At 49.2% G+C, this 10,797-nt stretch overlaps 1 protein-coding gene across 1 annotated transcript; it reads right to left on the bottom strand.

Annotated features, from left to right (window-relative positions):
- Positions 1–213: 213 nt before the first annotated feature.
- Positions 214–1,523, bottom strand: LOC124687569. Its single transcript, XM_047221346.1, has 3 exons — positions 1,442–1,523; positions 849–1,349; positions 214–761 (listed from the first exon to the last, which is right to left on the bottom strand). Exons 1-3 carry the CDS (start codon positions 1,521–1,523, stop codon positions 214–216), a joined length of 1,131 nt encoding a protein of 376 aa, XP_047077302.1.
- Positions 1,524–10,797: the final 9,274 nt, after the last annotated feature.

Raw genomic sequence — 10,797 nt, 5'->3', positions numbered from 1 at the left:
TATAGCAGGAGGGGGAAAGGGCCAAAAAGGTGAAAGGGGATCTTTGTCCAACTAATCTTGAGTTCAGGTAGTGTCGTAGCGAGACATTATCTAAGCAAGGCAGTAACAGCAAGGTACATTTCTGTCTTGCACACACGCATGCCACAGAAACGCCGTGCGTGCCGAGCGTACGCTCTCGATCGATCGCCCGGTCAGGTAGCTATCCTTCTGCTTCTATGCGCGCTTCGGCACACGCGCACGCACGCTGACGACAGCGACGTCGTCGATCACCGGCCCGCAGAGCGAGCTCATGTCGTCGCTCCTGGTGCTGTAGAAGGAGCTGAAGAACAGGACGCGCGTGCGCGACGACGCGGCGCGGAACGGGAGCACGGCGCGCTTGGCGGCGCCGCCCTTCCCCGCCGACTCGTACGCCACCTTGGCCGACTCCCTGCCGGCGTAGGCCTCCACCATGAACGACCCGCGGCAGGCGTTGCTGGCGTCCCCCACGCTGAAGGACAGCGCGTACTGCTTCCCCGGCACGGTGCGGATCACCTGCGCGAGGGCGCTCTCCCTGCCCGCCAGCAGCTCCACCGCCCGACGGCCCCGCGGCACCGCGAAGTGGTCGCTGTCGATGTACTTGACGGCCTTGAGCGACTCCACCATCCACCCCGGCAGCGGCGAGTGTTCGTCCACCATCCGCGACGGGATCAGCACCCCCCACTTGGTGGTACCCGGGATGATGTACGGCCCCTCCTCGAAATCGCCGTTCTTCACCAGGTTCTCTGCAAAATGACGTGCAGATGACCGGCGTTACACCGCGCAGGAAATCACGATGGCAATGGCATGGACAGAGCGCACGAGCCACTTACTGTTGGTGCGGCGAGGGGACGTGAGCGTCTTGATGGCGACGGAGTCGATGAGGGGGCCGCATGCGGGGTCCTCGGTGACGCCGGGGTTGTGGATGACGACCTCGACCTCGTCGGCGCTGGCCACCCAGGCCCAGGCGTACGAGTCCCAGCCGTTGCTGCTGTACATGGTCTGCATGGGGAGCACCCCGGACTGGCCGGACGCGGACACGTTGAGCACCTCCGCCTGCGCGCACGTCCGCGCCGCGCTGAAGGTCAGCGAGTAGCGCGCGCCGGGGACCGCGCCGCGGAGGCGCTGCGCGATGGAGGCATCGTTGCCCAGCCGCACGGCGTAGGCGCCCTCCGGCACCACCAGCACCATGCCCCCCTGCTTCCGCCCCGACGGGATGTACTCCACGAACCCCGACGTCCGCCACGACGGGATCGACGACGTGCCCACAACCTGCGTCCCCCGCAGCTCCGACGCCCGCGGCCCGCGCTCGAAGTTTCCGTTCGGCAGCAGACCTATGACACACCACACCATCGAAATCGCCAGCCCACATCACGCAGCTAGCTACCAGTGTAACCGAAGAGCAACAATGAAATGGTAACGTTACCGTCGGGGATTCCGAGCGCCAATCTGCAGGTTGCGCAGAGCACCAGCAGGAGCACTGACCCAGCCATGGCGGGCAATGCCATCTTGTCCCCGATCTGCAATAAGAAGCGAACCTAGCTTGATCTTGAAGACGAAGAGCACCGAGTGTTGATCGTGTAGCTCTAACTGAACAATGTGGCCTAGCCCTTTTAAAAGTTAAAACTGCCCTCGCATGTGTGCTCAGTTATCACTAACCTCGGTTATGTGAGGTTCCTGTAACGTGCGGTCTTCATGTGCAGTCAGGTCAAGAACATGAGTCCATGTTCTTCCGCTAGTAGTTACTACCTCCATATCATAATGAGTGTCCCTGCTTTGTCTAGATACAAATGTATCTACATACATTTTAATTATCAATAGTACATATATATATATAAAGGAAACTGCTGGGTGTCCCCCGGGGATCTGATTCCCCAGCCCCCGGGTCCCCAGCCGTCGGATCAACCATTTTAACGGTTAGATTTGCATGTAGCAAAAAAAACACCTCCGGCAGCAAAAAATCACCCCCGGCAGCAAATGACTGAAGAAAAAAACGGTTCGTCCATGAATCAAAAGAAAAAGTCTAAGCTCGCCGGAGTCTCGCCGGAGACCTCATCGGAGACCCCGTAGCAAACATCTTACGCAGATGTAGCAAAATCGCAAATAAATTGTAGCAAATTTTTTTATTCATATGTTGCAAATCCTCTAAGACATCAACGGAAACCTCGCCCTGCAGCTGGCAATAGAGCCGTTCGAGGTTGCAGCAACTCCGTCTGTCTAGGACAGCAACGCCAGAAGCCGCTAGTAGCAACACCCTGTGCCAATGGTAGCAAAAAATCCACCCTCCACCGATAGCAATGCCGTACACCTTAAATAGCAAAATCGGCCTTCGCAGGTAGCAACGCCGTAGGCCTAAGGCAGCAAACCTCCTAATGAAGCAGAGGAGCGCGAGATGGAGGCGACACTGGTAGCATCGGCGGCGACCGCCTGTAGCATTAACACCCTCGGCTGGTAGCACCAGTGAAAGCCACTAGTAGCATCCCAAATTGGGTTACACAGCAGCATCGTCGACCGCCGGTAGCAAGGGTGCCCACGGCAGGCAGCACCTCCGCCGACGGGAGGCAGCAACGGCGCCCTCGGTAGGCAGCACCTACGCCCACGGCGCGCAGCAACGACGGCCATCAGTAGTGGCTGCAGGGGAGGAGGTCGGCGAAGAGGGCGACCACAGAGGAGGCGGAGCTTGACGTAGCAACGGAGCAGGCCATGGGGGCGAGCTCCCGTCGGTGAGACGTGCGAGCTCGCGGCGTCAAGGCGGCCGAGCTCCCGTCGGCGAGACGTGCGAGCTCGCAGCGTCAAGGCGGCCGAGGTCCCGGCGTCACGGCGGTCGAGCTCCCGGCGTCGAGGCGGGCCGTGGGCGAGCTCCCGGAATCAAGGTGGCCGAGCTCACGACGTCGAGGCGGGCGAGCGGCTCCCGGCGTCAAGGCGGCCGAGCTCCCGGCGTCGAGGCAGCGAAGGAGCAGGAGAGGATCCTCTCTGGCGAGGCCACGCCAGCATCCACATCCACATATATGCGGCGGAAGAAAAGAAGGTGGAGGTTGGGGATCGGAAGAGATAAGAACGTGGGTGGGACCCATCACGTGCGGCCACGCAGAGGAAAAGGCAGGCGTGTGCAAGCCGTAGGATCGACCTCATCGTGCGGCTAGGCACCAGGAGGCTGAGACGCGCCTAATCCCCCGGGGGAGATGAATCATTTTCCTTAAATAAAGTTGTGATACTTATTTTACAGAGTGAGTATTGTTAAAAGTTTCTATTGGAAAATAATTTTATGGGACCTGGTCTACAAATTCACCTTTGTTTTACACAGATAAAATTATTTTCCATTTCTAATGGCTCTACAAATACACTTTTTCGTCAAGATTTCTTTTCGTTCTAGTTGTTACCTATATGTACATATGATAAGGGTTACTTATAGAGCATTTTGCTTGTTTGTGGGTAGCTGTCCATTTATGATGAAGCCCTACTACCTTGTACTTTCGGTTGTTTTGAGGCTATGCGATAGATAAGAGGAGAGGTTATGAAAAAAATTTGAGACAAATGCAAAGATCTGGACACGTTATTAATTCGAGTAAGGCTGATTGATCTGCTTCAAGATCTAGAACTGAAAACAAAGCAAAGCCATGAGATTTCGTCTCTCCCTTTTTGCTCGCAATCGTGTAAATTTTCCATGCTGTAACTCATAACTGCTCTATAATTTCTGCAACGGTGGTTCTGCACTCCCTGAAAGATCCTTTGTTGGTCTGTCTGTCATGGGACCAATCTAACGACGAAATTGAAGAAGAACACACCGCATGAGGGAACCTTTGCATGGCAAATCCTGAGCACTCCATGTGGTGATAATGCCAAGGCCTCTGTCCCGATGCACCGACCAATAATCAGTACTCCCTACTCAGTCCCCTTTGATCTGATCTTCACCATGTGTGAAGTTTTAATTAGTCTGACAACGTGTACTGGTAACACTGTTTTGACATCTATTCAAGAACACATCCATAAAACATTGACTGCATACAGGACTACAGGAGTCAATTATTTAGGGAATATTGTCTTCTTGAGTGACTCATCCTGTTCTACAGATGCGATATTGTGTAACCTTCTTTCTCTATTCGCAGCACAGGTCGGCAAGCACGCATGCATGGAGTCCCATGCATGTGAGCGTCTCAGGGGTCATCATCATGTGCCCGGAGCTGAGCTGATCGAAATGGCCGGGAGTGATGCTGCGCCTTGCCATTAGATACAAGAAGTAATGCGGTTAGAATCGGTGCATTCTCAGCCCCTATACGTTTTTTTTGAGACAAACCAGCTAAGCTTTATTGATTCATAACAATGTTTACAGGGAAAATTTCTGAAACTGGTACACCAAGCCAAATATGGCGACCAACCGCATGCGATAACGAATACTTAGCTAGGTTGTGGGCTTCGAAATTCGAAGCTCTACCTTCGTGGACGAAGGTGCAGCTCTGGAGATTTGTTGAACGGACCTTGATCTCCTCTACAATCATACTATAACTTCCCCTGGTACCTTCATTGATATCAACGACGACTGTTTTGCAATCTGATGCCACATGAACACGCTGCAATGTCAGGTCTTCTGATAACGCCAATGCCTCTCGACATGCCATTGCTTCCAGGCTCGGCGGGTCGTACAATCCTGCGAAAACAACAACAGATGCTCCCAGGTATAGGCCACTGCTATCCCGGCATATCGCCGCCGCCACTCCCCTGTCTCCAGATCTTGACACTGCCGCATCACAGTTTATTTTCGCCATGCCTGTCGGTGGTGGGATCCACTCCGCCCTCTCCTTTCTCATTGATTGTTGACCCACACTAGTGTTTTTTGAGGGTTTTGCAATTGCGTTCAACTCTGAAATGTAAGAGTTAATGAAGCCAAAAGTGGACAGAGGCGATTGGTAAATTTCTTCGTGGATTGCCTTCCTTCTTGCTGTCCAAATCGACCACAAAGTGATGGCTACCCTGATGAACTGATCATGTGGTAGGGTATCGATCATTTCAAACAGCCATAGTCTAGCATTGGGCTCTTCATTCATTCTCAGATGTTAGACAAGAGTTTCGTCTGTCAGCGCCCAAACACACCGAGCCATACTGCAATCCATAAGCGAATGCCTCCAGGAATCAACATTGCCGCACAAAGAACAATTACTGTGTGTGGCCATATTGCGATGATCAAGAACATCCGCTGTTGGCAAAGATTGCTGAGCTAATCTCCACAGAAACACTCGAATTTTAGAAGGCACCAAAGTCTTCCAAAGAGAGCACCAACCCTTACGTTCTTCTTCAATTCTTGAGGAACCAACATTTCCTTCAAAGTAATTCTCTCTATTTATCTTCGTATTTACTATCATCCGATAGGCAGATCTAACAGAGAAGATGCCCTTGCGATCAAAATGCCAGGCCCAAGAGTCTGATTATATCCTTGTGCAAATGGGAATATTCAAAATGACCGAGACATCCATGGGTAGGAATGTCTCACATATCAGACCAGTTTTCCAGCTCGCTGATGTTGCATCGATGAGCTCGCATACTCTCTGAGGAGGCCGCTCCTTTAGTGACACAATAGGCCTAAGATTGTTATCCCGTGGTAGCCAATTATCAGACCAAATATTCGTGTCTTTCCCATCACCAATCCGCTTTATTAGACCCTGGACTAAAACCCCACGACCATCAAGGATCGCTCTCCAAATCTGTGAAGGGTGGGAACCCAAATCAGCCTCTAGAAATGATGAGTCTGGGAAGTAGACCGCCTTCAGTATTTTTGAACTCAAAGATTCAGTATCATTAAGAATCCTCCAAGCTTGGCGGGCCAAAAGAGCCAAGTTGAAAAGTTCCAAATCTCTAAATCCCAAGCCGCCCAAAAACTTTGGCCGGGTCATCACCTCCCACGATACCCAGCTGGCCTTCCTTTTTCCTTGAGTGCTCCCCCACCAAAACTGTCTTATGATCGAATTGATATGCTCACATAGCCCCCTAGGCAATCTGAAACATGCCATCGAATAAACTGGAATGGCTTGCGCCACCGATTTAATAAGCACATCCTTCCCTCCCGTCGAGAGGATTTTTTCTAGCCACCCTTTCACCTTGCTCCAAATACGATCTTTCAAGAATTTAAACGTACCATATTTTGAGTTACCAACATCCGTTGGCATCCCCAAATACCTTTCATTTAAAGATTCTGTAGCAATGTCCAGAATATGTTTGACCTCGTCTCTCCTTACTTGAGGGCAACCGTTACTGAAGAAAATCGACGACTTTTCTTTGTTTATCCTCTGACCTGAAGCACGACAATAGGACTCTAACAAGTTCGATGCCGCTTCCGCACCCTGACTACTTCCCTTGAAAAACAGCAGGCTGTCATCTGCAAATAACAAATGGTTCACCGCCGGAGCAGATGGAGCCACTTTGATACCACCAAGGTGCGATGACTGATCATGAGATTTTAAAAGGCACGAAAGGCCCTCTGCTGCTAACAAGAAAAGGTAGGGTGAAATTGGATCCCCCTGTCTTATGCCCCTTGTAGGTTTAAACTCTTCCAGTTTGCTTCCATTGAAAAGTACAGAAAATGAGACTGACTTGACCATCCCCATAACGACGTCAACCCATCTCTGATCAAACCCAAGCTTCTTCATAATAGCCTCTAGATATTCCCATTCCACTCGGTCATATGCCTTCATCATATCAAGCTTCAAAGCACATGAGCTATTTCCTCTCGATCTGTTCCTTTTCATAAAATGTAAACATTCATATGCACAAATAATGTTGTCTGTAATAAGTCTACCGGGCACAAAAGCAGACTGCTCTTCCGAGATAATTTCAGGAAGTATCTTCTTTAGACGGTTTGCCAACACCTTCGATGCAATCTTGTAAAAAACATTGCATAGACTTATAGGTCTAAATTGAGATAGAAGAGTTGGATTTTGCACCTTTGGGATTAATACCAAAATTGTATCATTAATGCACTCCGCTGATTCATTACCTTGCACTATGCTTAACACAGCCCTGGTAACATCATCTCCACAGATGTCCCAATGTCTCTGAAAGAAATGAGCGGGAAATCCATCAGGGCCCGGTGCCTTGGTGGGGAACATCTGAAACAGGGCATTTTTCACCTCAATGGGTTCATAAGGCGCTATTAGCATGGAATTCATCTCAGCATTCACCTTCCGTGGCACATGATCCAGCACTTGATTCATATTCTGGACACCTTCCGACGTGTATAGCTTCTTGTAAAAATCAGAAGTCATTTGTTTCATCTCCACACTATTTTCCGTCAGGTTGCCATCAGAACGGGTTAGAGCTTTAATCAAGTTTTTTCGCCTCCGCATACTGGCTCTCTGATGGAAAAACTTTGTATTTTTGTCTCCAGCTGAGAGCCACTCTATACGCGAGCGTTGCCTCCACATTATTTCCTCCCTGTGATAAAGTTCAATCAAACGATCATTGATCTTGATTTCAGTATGGCTGTCAGCCCCTATACGTGTCATCTCTACCTTTTGTGTCTCTGAATATAGGCTCCATGGGCTGCAGCGATCCTGCATGTGGGCCAATGTGTACAGTAAAAACGGGATTAAAACCAACAACCACCTCGCGAACCCGGTTCACCGCTCGCAAGACCCGTCCTCCCTACTCCTCTGCTCCTCTTCTTCCCGAGACGCCCCTGCAGCTTAGGGTTCCTGCTGCCCATCTTGCCTCTTGCATCCGATTCACCTCGATCGTGGATTCTCCATCTCATACCCCGGCTTGCTTCTCTCTTCTGCCGCCGGCCGTGCTAGAACCAGCGCTTCGGGAGGACTCGCTGCACCCGAAGGCGCGCCTGAGCCGGCGGCGGCGACTGGGCGGTCGATGGAGATCTCGACGACCTCGCCCTCGATGATCTCCGCCACCTCCTTGATGCGGACGCCAATGGCGCGGCGGAAGGCCTGCGTGAGCGCCTCGGTCTTGGAGAGGTCGAGCGAGAAGAGCTCGGAGGCGGTGACGGACGCGAAGGGCGTCTCGGCGCCGAGCGACTTGGCGATGCCCATGGCCAGGGCGGTCTTGCCGGTACCGGGCTGACCGGCGAGGAGGACGGCGCGGCCGGCGATCTTCCCCTGGCGGATGAGCTGGAGGTTAAAGGGGCATGGCGGCGACAAGCGGGGAACCGGGCGGCGGCCGGCGGGACGTGGGACGAGGGGTGGAGGACGGGGAGGAAGTGGAACAAGGGGGTGGAGGGCGGCGACGAGCCGGACGCAGGCTGGCGGCGAGGAGCGGGGCGCCGGCTCAGCTGTGGCGGCGCGACGGCATGCCCTATCGAGGGAGACGGAGAAGCCAAGGACTGGTGCTCTGTTTCCTTTCGTTCTTTTTTTCTTGCAGGAGGTACGGGCCTGGCAGCCTCCGTGCAAGCTTTCCGTGAGTCCATCTGAAAAACACGGCCCGTCCGCTACGACGTTTGGCAATTATAACGGACACGGCCCGTCCGCTAAGACGTTTGGCAATTATGCGAGAGCAGGATGGTTGCTGCATTATTGTTAAAAAACAAATGAAGAGAGTGCGATTAGTTAATTTGTGGTTGTTGTCCAGAGAAAAGTATTATGTTTATTAGTAGCTCGGGCCTGCTATATGAAACCACGTTTTATCCTATTGGATTTGTGCTTTATGTTAGTATGTGTTTCTTGTGGGAGTTACTTTTTTTAAAAGGCACAAGTGTCTGACCTGATTGGACAGTGTTTTCCAGAAATAGAACTGGGTTCATTGCTGCGAAAGATGTGTGTATTCTTTTTTAATGTAAGCAATGGAGTCATGTTTTACCTTTGTTTTGTAATATCTCTGAGTCATCCTTTTAGTTTTTGAAGATTCTAAATTGTATTTTCAAGCGTAATGATGAAAGGAATATGTATTTTTAGGGACAATGGCATCCTTATTTGGTCAGATGCGTATTGTGAATGAGAGGGCTACTATTTTGTGCCGATAGAGTAGTGTTGTTGTAATGCAAGCTTAAAGGAATTTCTACTGTCTTACATTTTTCTGGCTCATTAATATGTTGTCATAGGTTTGTCATATGCAGGCTGGCATGATCTCCTTATCCAGTTGAGCTTATTATGGAAAGGGGCCGGCGATTTGAGTCCCATGAGATTCAGGTCGTCACTGTGCCAAAGATGGTTGGCATGAATCCACATGTTGCTTCAGTATGCAATCTGTGTTTCTGAATTTAGGCGGTCTTCCATCCAGCTTCTCTACGGACTGCAACGCAGCTGCCTAAAACCTGATCTGGGAGCACGGAGCCGCTATGCTGGTACCTGACGAGGATGATGTTGATAGCTAGGTAGAGGCAGGTGGACCGTGCAAGTGGTCAGTGGCGGAAGTTCTGTTGTCATATGCTTTTCTTCTTGATTTCTGCAGCTTCCTCTAGTTTTTGGTTATGGTGTTACAGTGAATATTTCTCCTTGATACAGACCGTCATGTGAGTGCACGCTGTGCTGCTGGCTGCAGGCGAGGTGGGCTGGCTGGGCAAGAAGCACAAGACACCCTTAGGTAGTCCCATGAATAACTGGATCAATTAGGTGAATTCTTGCTCACTTAATTTGTGTATGTTTTTCGTCCTCTATATCTCCTCCTTTCTTTATCTTTGCTCACCATATTATGCAGCTATAATTCTCTACTTCCATCTACAATGCACAGGTCAGTAGACACGGCAGCACTTCTAGAATCTCGATTTTGTTGTCAGCGACCGTGAGGTATATCCTTGAAAAATGGAACACTTTGTTTAATCGCTCTAGCTTAATATCCCACCTGAATTGTTGGAACCCATATGTGGCTCTTCTTTTCCCAAATAATATATTGATACCTCTAACTGTTGCAATTCAACTTCATAGACAGAGTCTTCAGTTTTTACCAATATAATTCAATGAAATCAACTATGATGAAATATTCATGTATTTACTTCATTTTCGTATGTTATATAAACAATTGCAAGATGACACAAAATATAGGCACATCAATTTTAGCGCAAATTGTTTGGAGGGGAAGTCTACCCTTTTTGATGCACACCTGAATTTTCAGTTATATACAGAGTACACCGTTAAAGATGTCTGCTTCCCAGTACAGGCACAGTACTTACACAGAGTAAGAATGCCACATTATTGCTACATAACAGTTCCACATATTTATACAGGGAAAAAAGTATGTGCGGTTAAACTGTAATTCTATCATTAAAGACATAGAAATTTTCGTGAAACTTAGCGTGCATGTAAATTCTAATTCTAATTTTGGTTAATTAGTTGATGTGTTAAGAGATAACTGAAGAAGAGGTTATTTAGTTGATGTGTTAGTATACCGTGCTATATAATAGTATACTTATTCGACTCTATGGGATTGACACTTTATTTTTGCATATGACACAAAAAAATATCGATTTTTCGTGAAACTTAGCGTGCATGTATATAATGTCACATATATGCGCTAAATTTTAGTTTAGATTTTGTTTAACATTTTAAGATGTTTTCTTAGGTACCAGGGACATATGCTCCCAAGTTAAAAATTGGTTTTCTGATACTATTAGTCCTATGGAGAACATGTATTTTACATTTGAACCTATGTTTGTTCTTTATTACCACATAGGCTAATGTATCAATGAATATATGTTCTGGTTTGGAGGGTGCCCATTAGATAAGGATTCATCCATTGCTCCTGACATAACAAAGCTACTTTAGGTATTTACATTGCCATTGGAAGAGAGGCGTCAACATTATCTTTGTTATGTGTAACCCTCAAGTAAAAATATTATGTTGTGTTTAGATA

This window comes from Lolium rigidum, chromosome 2 (assembly GCF_022539505.1).
Source record: "Lolium rigidum isolate FL_2022 chromosome 2, APGP_CSIRO_Lrig_0.1, whole genome shotgun sequence".
In the NCBI taxonomy this organism is placed as follows: domain Eukaryota; kingdom Viridiplantae; phylum Streptophyta; class Magnoliopsida; order Poales; family Poaceae; genus Lolium; species Lolium rigidum.
This window is presented reverse-complemented; position numbering and strand designations above follow the sequence as displayed.